General features: G+C 32.1%; 4 protein-coding genes across 11 annotated transcripts; 2 read left to right on the forward strand and 2 right to left on the reverse strand.

Annotated features, from left to right (window-relative positions):
* The first annotated feature begins 38 nt into the window (after positions 1-38).
* LOC126847560 (uncharacterized) lies at positions 39-4,514 on the forward strand. Its single transcript, XM_050587882.1, has 4 exons — positions 39-1,241; positions 3,591-3,909; positions 3,975-4,218; positions 4,312-4,514. Exons 1-4 carry the CDS (start codon positions 320-322, stop codon positions 4,477-4,479), a joined length of 1,653 nt encoding a protein of 550 aa, XP_050443839.1. The 5' UTR covers positions 39-319; the 3' UTR covers positions 4,480-4,514.
* LOC126847561 (polymerase delta-interacting protein 2) lies at positions 4,230-6,985 on the reverse strand. The gene is made up of 8 exons (XM_050587883.1): positions 6,779-6,985; positions 6,555-6,710; positions 6,058-6,136; positions 5,807-5,984; positions 5,508-5,671; positions 5,235-5,440; positions 4,570-4,657; positions 4,230-4,459 (listed from the first exon to the last, which is right to left on the reverse strand). Exons 1-8 carry the CDS (start codon positions 6,835-6,837, stop codon positions 4,445-4,447), a joined length of 945 nt encoding a protein of 314 aa, XP_050443840.1. The 5' UTR covers positions 6,838-6,985; the 3' UTR covers positions 4,230-4,444.
* A 72-nt stretch (positions 6,986-7,057) lies between these two features.
* On the forward strand, positions 7,058-10,983 carry LOC126847564 (PH-interacting protein-like). Of its 6 annotated transcripts, none has more exons than XM_050587892.1 (5): positions 7,109-7,284; positions 7,430-7,549; positions 8,222-8,458; positions 9,316-9,671; positions 9,747-10,982. In XM_050587892.1, the coding sequence occupies exons 3-5, from the start codon at positions 8,427-8,429 to the stop codon at positions 10,310-10,312; spliced, it is 954 nt and encodes a 317-aa protein (XP_050443849.1). In that variant the 5' UTR covers positions 7,109-7,284; positions 7,430-7,549; positions 8,222-8,426; the 3' UTR covers positions 10,313-10,982. The 6 variants fall into 6 exon arrangements, with proteins under 6 accessions (XP_050443847.1, XP_050443849.1, XP_050443850.1 ...); XM_050587888.1 differs by lacking the exons at positions 7,109-7,284; positions 7,430-7,549 and adding an exon at positions 8,040-8,155 and having other exon boundaries at positions 9,316-9,499; positions 9,572-9,671; positions 9,747-10,980; XM_050587890.1 differs by lacking the exons at positions 7,109-7,284; positions 7,430-7,549 and adding an exon at positions 7,058-7,102.
* Positions 10,984-11,085: 102 nt separating this feature from the next.
* On the reverse strand, positions 11,086-15,403 carry LOC126847562 (GATOR complex protein WDR59). Of its 3 annotated transcripts, none has more exons than XM_050587885.1 (3): positions 15,171-15,403; positions 14,390-14,470; positions 11,086-14,307 (listed from the first exon to the last, which is right to left on the reverse strand). In XM_050587885.1, the coding sequence occupies exon 3, from the start codon at positions 14,296-14,298 to the stop codon at positions 11,521-11,523; it is 2,778 nt and encodes a 925-aa protein (XP_050443842.1). In that variant the 5' UTR covers positions 14,299-14,307; positions 14,390-14,470; positions 15,171-15,403; the 3' UTR covers positions 11,086-11,520. The 3 variants fall into 3 exon arrangements, with proteins under 3 accessions (XP_050443842.1, XP_050443841.1, XP_050443843.1); XM_050587884.1 differs by having other exon boundaries at positions 14,374-14,470; positions 15,171-15,402; XM_050587886.1 differs by lacking the exon at positions 15,171-15,403 and adding an exon at positions 15,037-15,058 and having other exon boundaries at positions 14,374-14,470.
* Between the last annotated feature and the right edge of the window lie 1,023 nt (positions 15,404-16,426).

Raw genomic sequence — 16,426 nt, forward strand, 5'->3', positions numbered from 1 at the left:
ACATAATATATATTATTATTATTATGTTAGCACTTGTAACGCTGTCCGACCGCACGTCGCAGTATCTGTGGACTGCGTGTGTAATTATATTTATCGCTAATAAAATCATAATAGATCCTAGATTTTTTTTTTATAAATATCTTTGTGTGTACTAAGTATGATTTTGATACTGTATACTGTATGTGGAAAAAAACGAACTATTGTAAAACCTACTCACCATTAAAAATATTCGATATGGCGGCGGTTCAAAGTACTCGTGCCCCGAAGATTATTTGATCGCTCATTAACCTTGAACGATCCACGACAATAGGACCTAGCGATGACGGGACGTTTTGCACGCTTTGTCGCTTATACGCTTTCAGAAAAGGATATATATACACCCCAGACCGCCTGCGACGGACGATCAATTGCAGTCCGACAGCCGAACATGCACGTGTCAGCGGTGATCACGGCAGCCGTGGCTTTGGCGCAGGCGTGCATGGCCATCACGAGTGCTCCGCCGGTGTCCATCGCCGGCGTGTCAATCCGGATGAGCCTGCCCGACGGACCGGGCCTGTCGGGCGTATGCCTGTTCAGGGACGGGAAGCACGTCATGTTCAAATCGATAGCATCCACGCGCAAGCATCACGACTACGGCGGCGATTACCTGGTGGCCGGCGACCTGGACGCCGACCGGGTGTACGAGGGCACGTTCACACGGCTCCTGGACGGCGACCAGGTGGCCAGGTTCGGGTGCAAGGACGGCGACCGGTTCGAAGTGGCTACGCCGTTCGTGGTACCAGAACACGATCTGGACACCATGTTGGCCGTCAAGGAGTCGATGGAGCAGAAGCTCGGGGCGTACAAGGTGAACCGCGTGGCCACCGAGCACGTGTCCGTCGCCTTGCGGTTGCCGATGAACGACAGACAGGACGCGGCAGTCACCGCCGACGTGTTTCAGCTGTACAAGAAACCGGGACCGCACGATTCGAAAATGGGATATTCGGCGTTCCCGTTTGCCCGGTACGTGCTCCGGTTCCCGGTGGACAAGCTAATGCTGGCCGACCTGCCGCCCGACCAGATGATCGCCGTCAAGCTGCGCACGGCCAGCGTGGCGAGCAATTTCACCGACAAATCACTGTTCCTGTTCACCGGAGGCTTATACCCTCGGGGCGCCGCCAACCTCACCCGGATGTTGGACACCGTCGCAGTCGTCCCTGCCGGTATCGCTCAATCCAAACAGTCTCAACTAGATGCTTCTGGTGAGTTACGCGAGCCTATATACATTATGTGTTCATAAATACATAATATAAAATGTCACGGAAATGCCTCACCACATGTAAAGTGTAGGTAATTTTTCGATAAATTTGGGCATGAAGCTAAACACACTTTAACACTCGTATCAATATTACCTGCCGTTGTAAGGGTGAAGTCCATAGTGATATTTTATTTATTTATTTATTTTTGCAACTCTTACAACGCATTTCTTTAGCTAACTTTGTAAAAATCATGTCTAAGTATTTTTTTATAGATGCATTTTTCTAAACAACTGAGTGCGGTTTTGACGAAAATTTTTAATTAAGACTTACTCATACGACGTCAGCGATATTTCATAAAACGTGTTTGGCCCAAGTTATAAACCTTTGAAAAATTGCGAAATTTCTATGTCAGTTTCTGACAATTTTATCGAAATTCACCAACATCAAAATTTACATAAAGTCTCGACATTTAATTTTATAGGGATGAACTTAAGCGCTAGAACTGGTTGTTCAGAAAAGTGCATTTCGTGAGATATTCTTCGAACAAATGTTTGTTTAAAATCTATTTTTAGTATATATACTAGTATGTATTAGCATATGGCAATATCTATTTTAGTGTGTTTTGTCTTATATTCTTATACTGAATGTCACTAAAAAAACACTTTGACATAAATGTACAGGTCGATCAATTTAACGTAAGACATTAATTTAACAACAAAAAAAATTTTGTTTAGGTATATTTCTACATTTCATAAAATGTGTACACATTAACCTTTTAAATTTTAAAATGATCTATTGGTAATTTAGAAATTTTTTAATATTGTATAACAACAAACAAAAGTTCGAAAATAAAAATAACAAAATTACTATTATTTTCTAAGAAATAACGTGTCTCACGTTATCTTATATTGTGTTTATAATCGAATATTGAGTTTTTTCTTGGTAAAAAAAAATGTTAACAAGAGATTTTTGAAATAATTTTATGCTATCATTAATAGGATCACCTTTGTTTAGTCTAATATTCAGGTCCTAAATCCTTAACTACACCTAAAAAACCGAAACAAAACAACATATTCTACTCGTTCTTGGGTAAAGGGTTAATAGTATTTTCTTGGTTTGTCACTATACATTATTAGATGCCAAGACCGTATTTGGGGGAGGGGGGGGGGTACAAAACGAATGCGTAGTTTTTGATTAATAAGTTGTATTAGCTAATTATATAGGCGTTCACGACGAACTATTAAATAAACGATTGTTATCTGCAGGAAGCAATTAATATCATTCCTTTCATAGTGCCATTGAACTTGTAAACATGCGAAGGAGTTAATGTTAATCTGCATGACTTTTCAGTTTTTGCGGGACATGATAAATCACAAATTATACAATGGGCGTAATATAGTTTTGACATTTGTATTAGATCATAATACAATTATTGTACTTAACAATTTAAATTAATTTACCCTTTCTCATAGAAAACTATTCAAAACACATTAATTTGTATACAATCGAGTAAGGTTACCTGTAGATATTTTACTTCTACTAATCGACTAGTAAAAATGTTTAGTACCTTATTATTATTATTCACTAGTGGAATATTATTCACTAAAAAAAATAATGAAATACATTTAGGTACCTAGATTACCACATTCTTTCAAAAAATTCAAAAATGTGTTGTCATAGTATTTTCATACTGAAGAATACTCAAAATCAAATGAAGCTATTATATTCCTATTACATTTATTTTCTAGAAAATGATTTATATTTTTTAGTTCTTAGTTCTTACCATCTATAGTTTCATCTAAGCGTTTATTTGAATACGACTTTATCACTTTCAGTTATTATATTTAGATGTAAATTCTCTTATTTGATTGCAAGACTAAATAAACTATCATACAGAGTTCTATTTGTATTGTATATACATATTTTAGAACCTAAAATGTATGAAGATTGAGTAATTGGGTAATAAACCATTGAAAATAACTCAATGACAAATAAATAAATTATTTGTTTTTTGCCAATAATTGTAATAAAACCTATTTAAAAATAAAAGAACGAATTAAATCATAAATGAGTCAATAATTTTATGTAACATGCGTAATATAATATTTCTAAATCAACGATAAATTTTTAACAAATATTTGAAAAGTATACAATTGTCACAATATTATCCTTAGCTGTATCATAGCAGTTAAACTTTATATCTATAATTTAAATATTAAAAAAGCAAAATCGTAAATTCTCGTTCAGTCGTAGAGTTTTAATTTGAAAAAAAAGATTACGTTTAATCTATAATATAAAAACAAAAATACTTCATAGTTATGTTTCAACATTATGTTAAAAAATTGTTAACAGATATTCTCAAAAACACAGTAAAATGTCATGCGGATGGCATGGTATACAATGGATATCCATGTCGCAATTCGGACGTATGCATACCTTTGGGGTGGCTGTGCGATAATCAAAAAGATTGTGTAGAAGGCGAAGACGAGTACAACTGTTTCAATGGAAATACTGAGGAAAATGGCAATACAAACTTGTACAACAATGTCGATAATTGGTATTACAATCGTGGCACGTGTAGAAAGTACGAATTTCGATGTCGCTCTCGAAGAATGTCGGTTTGTTTGCCAAACTCGTGGCTGTGCGACGGGCGGGTCGATTGCGACGACGGGTAAACACTGTTGTTGATTTAAGGTGTGTAATTTAAAATATTAGACATTTTTTTTAATTTTATAGTTGGGACGAAAATGAGTTTAACTGTGGTCGCACATACAACGTACTGAGGCCGGGCATTGGAGGAGACATAAGCCATAGAGAGGACATCTTATGTAAAAACAGAAACTCCTTCAAATGCTGGCAGGGCACGGGGTGTGTAGATCTCCGATCTGTCTGTGACGGTACTAAGGACTGTGCCGATGGTTCAGACGAACGCGTATGCGACAACTGGAATTCAAACTGTGATCAATTAACAGAATTTAGAGTAAGAGAAAATAATACTCAAAAATGGTTGTTTTATTTATTATTTTTTTCAAAACATAAAAATAATATAATTGTATGTATATATATTATCTAGTGCTTGAACCACTATAACACGTTTAGTAAACGAAACTGTATACCTCGGCAATGGGTATGTGATCTGCAGGACGATTGTCCACACGGAGAAGATGAATCGGTCACCAGTTGTTTAAGCATGGATCACCCGACATTTAATGGTCTAGAAACTGATATTGTAGATTTTTAAATAAAAAAAGTTTTTTTTTTCAACTAAAATATAAAATATAGTCTAAAGCAATTTACAGCGCTAATTATTTTATACAGTATTAAAAGTAACCTTATCGTCTGGTTTGCTTTCTAACGAAAACGGAGGTATTCGACAATCAAACAAATGTCCATCCTCTCGTTCCATTCGAAATGTCCCCCTATAAATATGAATTCAACATGTTAATATTTATACAGGGACACATGGTGTTCGGACTATTAATGTCGCACTACAGTCTATGAGAGTTGCTAAAAATACATTTTTATTTTTCCTCTCTTTTCCGTTTCAAAATGTTGGTTTTACGATTTTTATTGCAAGATGATGATGATAATGATGTAAACAAAAATAAAAATTACTCCTGCTATTTCTTGCAAAAATCTCATACAAAATGATAAGTCATAACTTAATGAGGAATAGTTGATTTTTTTGTCAAACATTTGTTTTCTTAAACAAAATTCTATTAGGAAAAAATAAATGTTAAATAATGTTTTTTTTCTTTTTAGTAAATATAAAAAGTAATATTATTATTTATACAAAAAAAATACATTATACTTTTTTTAGAAAAATTAAAATTTTAAAATAATATATCAATTTGTAAGAGCATTTTGTAGAAAATAAAATGGAATAATTTAATGTATGATAAAAATCAGAGAATTTGAATTGTGGGACATTGAATTTCTGAACACCCTGTGAGAATTATCAAATTTGTTCATAACAAAACTGTTTTTAAAACTAACCACATATGTCCACTGGGAGCTTGGAGGCTCACATGACTGCTGTATTGAAATGCTGGTGATTTCTTAGACAAGACAGGTTCTTGTCCTACAACTCCTCTTCCTCGAACCGTCTCCAATGTTCCGGATAAACTAAAAATTCGCCAATGGCGTTCCCTCAGTTGTACACTTTGTTCGCCCAAATTTTCCAAGCGAATACAATATCTCCACTAAAAACAAAAAAAACAAACAATACCAAAGAGTATAACTGCTTAATTCCAAAAATTATTTACTTACCCAGTATACGGAATTTGTTTGAGATTCTCTATAGCCCATGTAAAAAGGAATAACTGTCACTCTAATATTTTCTGTGGTTTCTTTGTGAACGTCGGATAATTCTAGCCAAGGATGGTTTTTCTTTTGCCAAGAACGCAATGTTTCTTGTGCGCCAAACGGTGGTTCTACAAAATGTCAATATACCACACAAAGTAATTACATAATTTTAATGAATAAAAATCTTAAGTAGGTAACTCAATCGTTAATATTTACGAGACAAATCTTATACAATAAGAACTACTAGATACAACAAGTCTAACCTTTTTTAGGATAATACATAAGAAACTTATCGAACAACTCATGCTGCAAAGGCTGTTTCTCTGTAGCAGTGTAAGGAAGTATATCTTCTTGAGCTACATAATCTAGACCTGGAATCGCGTACAAACTACGACTCGTATCTTGATTACCAAGAAAAGTTACAGCTTCTGTCTGAGCTCTCTAAAAAAAAAATATATATATTTATATATATGAATCAATAACAAATAAAAGCACAAATAAGTGTTTCACTCACAATAAACGGACAGTCCCTTTCATCAATTAAGGTTTGGTAAAATGTATGTGTTTTTCCTTTGACGTCTTTGCCAACAGCACTAAGATGATAAATATTTAATAAATTATATTAAAATAAATAAACTAATAAGGTGAAATATTAGTTTTAAACTAAATGGAATTTTATATAATTTCATGGAAACAAGAAATGGAACGTTCTGTCAATAAAAATTCACTTTTTCATAAAATTACAATAGATTTCTGGTGATTGTTTATTCTGCCCTTGGTTTTTATACTATGTTTACATGCGTAGTTTACACTAAAAAAGCTCATTCTGAGTCAGTCAACTCTTAGAGTTAAAAGCATGCAAACATTCTTTAAATAGTATTAGTTCAGATTTATTTATTTCTGATAAATTAGTTCTCATTTCATACATAAAAAAGTGTGAAATCGTTTATTATTATATTAAGTTAATCAAGTATTTAAGTATATTTTATAATATCAAGTAAACATAAATACCTTTCTGATTTATTAACTATATCACGATCGTATACCCTCGCCAGCCACGGGAACAAGATTACGCCACGATATCCGAAAATACGATGAAAAAATAACTGACCAGTCTCATATTTTTCAATCGTTTTCGGTACATTTAATTGGCCAACTTCTAACAATCTGTTTGACAAAAACAAATCAAATAAAGTAGGACTCAAATCGAATATTAACTAAGTTTATAATTATACCTGACGTAGTGTCGTTTAAAAATACAAAAACAACCACTTCGATTTAGTTTTTCAAACATATTTGAACGTTTTAAATTCAAAAATTGGTATCGACGATTAATCAAATTTCATAATATCTGAAACCTACTAAATACTACAGCTCACAACGGAAAACAACAAAAGAATGACATCAAGGTACAAATTCATTAAAAAAAATGCTTAATATTTTTTGATATTAAATTCCTAGTCAAATTTTCTACTGATAACAACAATCAAGATGATAACAGACAATCTTTGTAAGGGAACGATAAGGAAATCGTCTGATCACTTTTTGGGAACACCCTAGTAAGTAGTAAAATTTACTATTTAGTATTTTTTATGAATTGAGTTGCATAGTAATAGAAATAAAAATTTGGAAGAACATTTTAGAATTAAAATTTACCAACGTTAAAACATATCTGCGCAGAATGCGTTCTACTCGCTTCATGATAATTCTACAGCAAAAATATCTATAATAAAAACGAAGGGTAACAAGATTTTGGAGACAATGTCATATCTTTGTTTTGATTAACCTAATATTTGGCTTAATATTTAACATTTAAAAAAATGTTCAAGTCATATTCAAAATCGGATACGACTTAGTCTCCAACACATCTTTCTATTTCATAATAGGTGTTTTTGCTCTAAAACAACCATGGACTGCATTCTGCGATTTTAGGTTTAGATGAAAAAAAATATGAAAATTGCTGACAGATGCTGTGATAGTCCGAAAAAATAAATTAACTACCAAAGGTTGTAACAATTAAACAATAACTACACAATATAGTTTAAGCTTTACTAAAAACCCGCCAAGAGAAATTTCGTATTTTAATATCAAAAACATTGCCTTAAGTTAGATTCTTATCTTTATTGCAAATTGTAGTTAGATCTTAATCAATTCTCACAAATTATTTATATTACTATACAAATAAAACATTATTTTTACTTTTTACCTAAATTAGTTGACTATTTTAGAATTCGGCTGTCAAGTATAAATTAGCTTTACCACATCTTACATATTTACATAATATGTATTCTATAGTTAAAGAATACAGGTAGGAGCTTATAAGCTTTGTCTTCAATCTCGTCATTTAGAAGAAAACAGTGACCACACTTCATCGAGCTTCAATCTTAAGAACCATGATATGCAAGATGCAGGTGCATGCGTTTGAAATTTGGCAATTTAATTTCATAATTATTTTGTTTTTGTTTGTTAGGCGACACTGGAAAACCGTTTTTACAGGCGGCTAGCTGCCGTCCAGTTTGATGCATGTTACATAGCAAGCAATGCGGAAAAGTTCAATGAAGAGAGCAGTGATATTGTGAAGAATGCTCGCATTATTACAGAGATATGATCAAGTATGTTATTATAAAGTTCTTAGCCTAATAAAATTAAATTATCTATCCATGAGATTATGTTTTCAGAACTCCTACGGCTGTCGAAGTGCCTGCATTATGCCGTCAGTTGCAGCAAAATTACAAAAATAGCGAAGAAGAAAACAAGAAAAATGGTAACACTAATTACAATCGACCCAGAAAATTAAGGCCTCGGTCGTTGAGAGAGAGGAGCAGACGTGAATGCAATCAACTATTCGACTGGAAAGCAGAATGTAAAAAGTTTTTACAAATTATGTGGATGTCTAAAGATAGCACGCCTTTCAGGTAAAACAATTTCCACCATTTGCTGAATTTTGTATATTTCTAAATTTGGTTCACAGTCAAATATATTAAAAAATAATTTCTTACATTTACTTAGTACTATAATTATTAATAATTAATATAAATATTGATAATATTATGTAAAAATAAGATCAAAAATAGATGAATATTTAGTTTTAGTTAGTTAACGGGTGGGCCCAGAATGGGCCCATGCACTCAGACCTACAGGTCCATTGTGCACACCCTCTCACCGAAGTCCTGTTTCACATAGTTTGTCATGCCCATGTCCTGCTTAGTTAATAACCTTCTAAGTTGAATAGTCCTGATTCCTTTATAAATCTCAGTAACTCTTTAATCCCAGTATCCTTGATTTCATCCTGTCCAGGAAAATGTCTACCAAAGATACTTTGCCTTAGGGTAGCAAGGGAGTTACATTCACACATGATGTGGTATGACGTCTCCTCCTCTTCTCCACATTTCCTACACACTGGTGATTCTGTGATCCCCATGGTGTGTAGATGTTTGAGCAGATGCCCGTGGCCTGTTAATAGTCCAACTAGCATGCTCATTTGGTTCCTGTTCATATGTTTAAGATCCTTTAGTAACGTACCAGGAAGCTTGATGAACATCTTTGATTGCCTAGGTACTACTAGGTATCTCAATATTTTCCTATGTTCTTCCCTACTCCAGTTTTTCGGTATTGCTCTCAGTGTTTGCTCTGATAATCCTACCGCTGGTTCGGGACCATAGATGAATATTACTTTAGCCATTGATTTTTTATCTATTTAATATTATACATAATAGTATTATTGTAAATCAACCAGCTGTTCGTAGTTTTTTGATGAGATGAATTATTGTAGAGAACCAGTGGATTACACCAAGTATCCAAATTACGGATGGGTAGTGAACACACCTATAGATTTTACTTCGATCTGGGAGGACCTGCGTGGTGACAATTACAACAGCCCTGTAGAGTTTTGTGAAGATGTTAGGAGAGTGTTTGAAAACTCTCGGTTATACACTGAAGTGCATCCTGATCAAACAGTATATTGTTGTTTTATTGAACATAACAAATTTATTAATATGATTGACGACGGTTTTATCAATTGTGTAAAGGTGGAGAGCATGAGACAAAATATGATCGACATGGTTGAACTGAATATAACCAAAATACTCAACGACTGGAATACAATGTCAAAATGTTCCAAAACTTCATTTGAGATCATATACTCATTCTTCTTTGCGTTTTCAACAATGTTAATATAATTTTTGTTTTGTGTTTTTTCAACAGCGTTGGCCAATCATTTGAGTTCACAACCGCAGCGGAGGTGTAGGCTAAAAAGGAGGAGGACCTATGATAACAGTCCTAGTGAAGACAACAGCGATGATGATTTTAATAATCAGTTACCCAAACGACTGCGGCAAACTGAAACCCCAACTCTTCTTCGTCAGTACTCATCAAGGACTTGCAAGTCCATATACCGATGCAACGACAGCAGTGACAGCGACGATGTAATGCCGACCAGACCTTCACGTAGTAGGCGGCTACCCATGAAAAAAGAAATATTTGAAATACCTCCTATAACCAGCAAACGGCAAACAACTAGGTTCCACGACGAAAACTATAATGACAAACAACTACAACCACAAGCGTCTTCCTCCCGGGGTGCAGTCAAGCCAGCTCATTCAAGATTTATGAACCTGAGAACCAAACAAAAAAGGGATTATGCAGAGCGTAGTGAAAAGAGTTCAGGTGACAGTACTAATGACGAAGAAGAGAATATAAGGGTGTCAGTAAGTAGCAGAGGTAGGATAAGAAAACTAACAGCGGATGCCAAAGCCATGTATAGGAGGTAGTGTTGTTTTCAATTACGACCCATCTCTAAATTATTGTCACCTTTTTTTTTTAATAACTATTATTTATTATTTTACTATTTACAACATTAATTTTATTTAAAATTACAATAATTGATCGTTTAAGTTGAATGCTTATATAACTTAGTATATTAATAATTTTTTTAAAAGTTTTTTGAAATGATAATCAACATGGATACTTTTTCATTATTAAATGTTCAATTAAGATATTATTTTAAATTCTTAATAATTCTAATTAGTAATATTGTACTTCTATTATAGATGAGTACTATTTTTGTTAATGTTCTATACCTAATTCCTTAATAAATAGAGTATCACATTCTCTTAAGGTACATTGGCACAACGTTTGCTTTCAATTATTGTTATAAAAGGCGACCAATAACATTGTCCCATTAAAAGTATACAGCCACCTAAAATGCTATATCAGCCATTTTGCAATTATTGCACGTTGCTGATTTACATAGACCTATAAAGGTTCTTTGTAAACCATATGGAGTAGTCCTGTTAATTTTTGTCATGTTCAAAAGTTTCCATTTCCCATGAATTTGAACTTTGAATCATGATTATAAATAATATTGTGGTTTAAATTTTGCTCATCAGCAAAATTTAGTTTTAGGCAATATATTTAAGAATTCCATATAATTTCCTACTTGTGAAAAGTATTATATTCTTATTTTTATATAGCTAGGTAATTATAAAAAAAAAACTTATTTAGATGTTTTATAAGTAGTAAATATTAAAAAAGAATATTCAAATTGTAATTGGCTCGTATTATCATACCATACTCTGTCTTACTGTTAATCAAATAAACAAAAACTAAAATAGTGACCGTTTGCTGCTGTTTAATATTTTCCTTTAATCCATTAACCCAGTGGGAAAAAAAAAGGACAAATACAACAATGTAATATGAAAAATAGTTATTTAAACTTAGTATTAAAGTTAAGAGCTAGATAAAAAAAATAGGGGAATTTGTTTAACAATCTATTCTATATTTATTTGCAAAATATATGAACGTTTGATCGCAACTATACTAGATGAAAATCTTCACTTTGACGCTCATTTTTATAATAAAAAAAAAGTATAATAAATAATTTAAAAACTTAAAATAGTTCACTTTTAGTTTTAAAAATAAATTAACGAGGAACTTTAAAAATCAGCTAAAACTGATACAAACATATAGTAAAATAAAGTCAGTCTTCTTTTAGATCATGTCGTTTAATATGAAGTACGGACATGGTTTCATATATACAGCAACAACCACAGTTGGCAGCACAGGTAGTTTCTGTATTAAACCATTCAACTAAATGATTAGCGTGACCACCGTGTCCGCAAACTAGACAAACATGAGCTGCACCTCTTACTGTAGAGTTGCATATGGAACATTTCAAATTGAATCGTTGACATCGAGAACAGTATCCGTCTATTACACTACTTTTACATTTTATGCACTCCACAAAAAATTTAAACAAAACTGTATTGCTTTTTTGAGTTTGGTGCTTTAGGAATTTTTTCACACTGGCTTGTTGGTCTAATAGTCCCAAATTGTCCAAAACATCCATGTATGTCTTTTTGTATTCGTCATAATAAATTTCTTTGTTTGAACAATTGTCATTGAAAACTAGTCCGTGATCACCGACTTCATAACATTCAGCTGACTCTTCTTGTCCTCTCGAGAAACTGAAACCGTCCGATAAACTATTTGACCTAGTGTATACTGGAGTAGGCGATCTCTCGTGCTCAACATTTTTGAACACGGCATTTGGATCGAACACACAACATAACAAAGCTGCAGTTTGGTAATCCGAATGTCCGGCGTAATGAGAAATAAGAGAATCAATTAAATTCATAGTAAAAGGATGATTTTTCCAATGGCTTACTTGATCACTTTGTGACGTGGACTTTTTCTTTAAGTTTAAATTTGTATTACACGCATATGCTGCCAAAGTCCACGTTTGGACCAAATCTTTCCGTTTAAAACTATTTGTGATTGAAGCATTTTTTAAACAAGTATTAAAAACATCCATCGTGTTAAGCTCGTATTTTGAAGCTAAATCTTTACTGATTGGAAATAAACACGATACATCATAAACTGCAACTATAGGTCTATCAAATTTACGGTCTTTTCGATTGCTTTTTAAAGACCGATTGTTGTTGTCGACAGACGATGTTTTACCATTGAACCAGTATGATTGAACTGTCTGTTGGGGAGAATGATACTGTATGGAGTTATTGCCAGTGTCAATTTTCTGCAATGATATCGAAGGAAAATAATCCGATTTCGTACTTGGACTGTTGAACCACAATAACGCACCATTATTGCAAAATTTTAATCCCATTGTTTTACTTTGCAATATGTTATATGATTCTTGGTACGACGCGTAAGTACTGGTGCGATCAAAATGAGATGGCGACTGCGAGTATATCGAATATGTTTTTTTGTCATCATCAACGAATTGGTTTTCAGAAAAAGATATCCTAGACTTTTTTAAAGTATTAACTAATTCACGAAAACAATATTGTATACAGGTCATGTTTTTCGAGACTTGTTTATGAGCGGAATCATAAAGCACTTTAAGAATTTTGTTTTTTATATTTGAATCGTAAGTGCATTTGGTGATCTGAAAATGAGGTTCGACATTAATCGGGTAACCCAATGGAAACGATATGAATACAGATACCGAATTATTATTTAATTTTACTGTCGCAATCAGCACACGTCGATCAGGATCTTTTTGTTCAATAAATACTTCCGAACAAATATTCATTGAAAGAAACTCTTGCTGTAGATTAGAAACATTTTTCTGATCAAAGTCATCACTGTCAAACGATTCATTGTGCGAAGACATACTAAATGTACTTTCTCGGACTTCATGATCCACAACATCAAACCCGTTGAACGTGTCATTGGCAATGTTACTTGTCTCTGAAAAATGCATATTTCGGTAAATATCTAAATCATTAGTACTCGATCTATCATTATTTTCTACTGGGACATCATGGAGAAACGGTGTAACATGCCACAATCTCATTGTTTGGTCTTTAGACCAAGTAATCAATTCATGTTCGGCAGACTTATCGCCTTTGTTTTTTAGCCATTGAAACTCTAATATTGTGTCTGAATGTCCGACAAACGTATGTACTGGTGTGTTTATTGCACTTAAATTCCATAACAATAAATTGTTGTCGACTCGTTTGATTGGAGGGACCAAAACAATAAGTATGCCGTCCCCGAAAGGAGTATATTTCGCTCTCCAAACTGGAGTAACGGTACTTAAAACGTTTTCAGTTTTTTTAAGATTGTTAATTTCAAAAAATTTAACTGTGCAATCTTGACTACAAGTGACCAATTGATTTTCATTAGTATAACTCCAATCTAAACAGTGGATTGTATTTAAATGAGCAGAAATATATTGAATGGGGTTGGAAGATTTTCTTTGGTCCCATATTTTTACATCACCGTTATGGACAGTAGCAAGCAAATGCTTAGACAAATGATTCCATCGCACCTTCGAAGCACCAATGACTGTGGAAAGCGATATTGATGGCCTGGCATTTGCTCGTACATCCCATATGTGAACAAACGAGTCCATAGACGCCGACGCTATAATATTGGGTTCAAAAGGATGCCAATTTAAGTCCAGAATCGTTCGTGTATGTGTGTTTAGTTTTGTAGAGGACACCAAATCGTTATCATCTTTCCAAATCAATAGCTGCACTTGAGTATTGTAGGCCAAAGCACAAATATGCTTATTGTGATAGTTTGGATTCCATTCAGTAGCGTTAATATCATATTTACACGACCTAGGAAATTTATGCAACATACTAGTAGGCTTATTTATTTCTTTGACCCCATATTGCTTACGGCCGGCAAGCAGTGCTACAGATCCCGTGTAATCTACTGCCATTGTATTAGCCGGCATATCTCTGATTTCTATTATTTTATACTCGCTACTCCACCTTGTAGCCATTTTGATAAACTGTAAAATAACAATTCCTGGGTTATCATTAGTGTCCAGTTCAAAATGTTTTGACAATTTGCTTACTTATTTTTTAGCTTACTGGTAATATGATTCAATCAATATATATTTCTTTATAATACGTTTTCATTACTTTTTTGATTATTTTATTTTCATTCATTACCTGCAAACAAATCAAATTAAACTTTTTATAATATATTTTGTTAAAAAATAAATCATCATTAATTATTATAATATATGGGTAACTAGAGCTCAACCTATTAATTTAGTTTGTAATATTATTAAATACCAAGTAAATAACAAAAATGATCAATGACTTCAGCTATCGCAACTTATATTAACGAAAAATTAATACACAACAAGCCTCTATTATTTTTCATATTTCAATAGATCTCAGATTCCATTAGTGTTTTTTATATAATCATACTTGCTCGTTTGACTCATATCTTTCAATTTCAAACATTGTAATATTTTAACATAAGCTATAGATATAATTTTTTAATTTTAAACTTTCTCTCAAACCGAGAAGAAAAATTAATAATTAACAGGAGGTATGTTCACAAATGCTGTTGAATATTATACTGATTGAACTCTGAATATACTACGGTTATCCAGTAGTAGGACAGGTTAAATTCAAAAAAAAAAAAATTAGGTAAAAAGCACTATGACTATAACTGGATTTATTAAAACGTTACTAAAAAATCAGTTGTGATTATTTATAACTATTACCTTAATTGTATTTAAATTTAACTATAAAAACGTCGTGTAAAACTTAATAGAGCATTATCTACAATATACGATAGAATAAGTGTAGTTAATATAGTAAGTATTCATTACATCATAATATAACCTGTAGTACTTACTTGATTTTGTAATAATTAATCACCTCTATATGACCCAGTTGAACAGGTATTTATTTGATAAAACACGTACATGGTCATGTAAGTATTGCTATATTTTGTCGTACGATTTATGTGTACGTATAACATGAGAAATGTTAAAAGAAATAGTTATTTATTATATTTAAACGCAATATTAAAAATATACATTTGACAGGATTTCCTTATCATTACAGGTATGTAAATAATACAAGTAAGTAGTATCAGAAGACCATCAGTACAATAACACCATAAATTAGAGACGTCACAAACTGATAATAACAAATTAATGGCGGGAAAACAAAAAACTATATGTTCCATGTCCAAAATGTATTTGAAAATTTAATACTAAACTACTCCCAAATTTTTAATTCTTTCTGTATTCAAACTGACGCTTCTACTATAAAAGAACCAAATGTAAGGATATTTTAAATTTCAGAAATGAAACACATAGATTTAAAAAGTGATAATATACACTTTAAAAATCGTATTACAATATAATTAACAAATAAACAATAAACTTTACAAAACTATTATTTTTTTTATGTATAATAATTTAAAATTGCAATTTTTGTGTTAAGTATACTTAAACAATAATTAATTTATTGCCTTATTCAGTTTTATATACATAGTATAGATTAGTAAAAAGCAAATTATTATTTTATTTGTTTAACTAAATAAGGCAATAAATAAATTATTGTTTAAGTATACTTAAAATAAAAATTGCAATTTTAAATTATTATACATAAAAAAAATATCATGTAAATTTAATTTGACAGTTAATATTATAATACAAAATAGTTTTATATTTTATTATTACGAATGTTGGTCGTAGAACAATTAATCTCGACACATTCAAGTATACATAAAAAAATAATTTAGTATAAAAAATAATTAAGCAAGCAAATATATCACAAAAATAAACAAGAACATCTATAATTATAATAATTTACTAATTTATTCGTTAATTAATAGTGAGGTAAAAATTATTTTATTAAAAAAAAAGAGAATTTACAAATATATTTTTTTTTTAAATACCCTAGATTAGGTAATATTAAATTACTATTGTATCAAAATTGTTATTAATACTACAATTTTAGAGAATTTTTCTTATATATTCTATTCAGACAAACGATAAAACAACTATTTCTTTCAGTTAGTCCTTATGTAGCAGTATCAATGGAGAATTGTCATTGTATTCAACCATCATATTTAAATCATCATAAAACTGAAAAATACAT

The sequence above is a fragment of the Adelges cooleyi genome, unplaced genomic scaffold (assembly GCF_023614345.1).
Source record: "Adelges cooleyi isolate 19-005CV unplaced genomic scaffold, UGA_ACOO_1.1 ACOO_flye_CR_arks_rails_tigmint_CR_PRNA_108, whole genome shotgun sequence".
NCBI classification, from domain to species: domain Eukaryota; kingdom Metazoa; phylum Arthropoda; class Insecta; order Hemiptera; family Adelgidae; genus Adelges; species Adelges cooleyi.

Bases quoted from the DNA above. Each gene is read 5' to 3' on its own strand.
- LOC126847560 (XM_050587882.1), top strand. From the start codon at position 320: ATGACGGGACGTTTTGCACGCTTTGTCGCTTATACGCTTTCAGAAAAG. The intron at 1,242-3,590 runs GTGAGTTACGCG...AATTGTTAACAG, and splicing joins GTCTCAACTAGATGCTTCTG to ATATTCTCAAAAACACAGTA. The intron at 4,219-4,311 runs GTAAGAGAAAAT...TATATTATCTAG, and splicing joins ATCAATTAACAGAATTTAGA to TGCTTGAACCACTATAACAC.
- LOC126847561 (XM_050587883.1), bottom strand. From the start codon at position 6,837: ATGTTTGAAAAACTAAATCGAAGTGGTTGTTTTTGTATTTTTAAACGA. The intron at 6,711-6,778 runs GTATAATTATAA...TTTGTCAAACAG, and splicing joins TTTAAACGACACTACGTCAG to ATTGTTAGAAGTTGGCCAAT. The intron at 5,441-5,507 runs GTAAGTAAATAA...TTTTGTTTTTAG, and splicing joins AAACAAATTCCGTATACTGG to TGGAGATATTGTATTCGCTT.
- LOC126847564 (XM_050587887.1), top strand. The intron at 8,459-9,315 runs GTAAAACAATTT...GAATTATTGTAG, and splicing joins AAAGATAGCACGCCTTTCAG to AGAACCAGTGGATTACACCA. The intron at 9,672-9,746 runs TTGAGATCATAT...TTTTTTCAACAG, and splicing joins AAAATGTTCCAAAACTTCAT to CGTTGGCCAATCATTTGAGT.
- LOC126847562 (XM_050587885.1), bottom strand. From the start codon at position 14,298: ATGGCTACAAGGTGGAGTAGCGAGTATAAAATAATAGAAATCAGAGAT.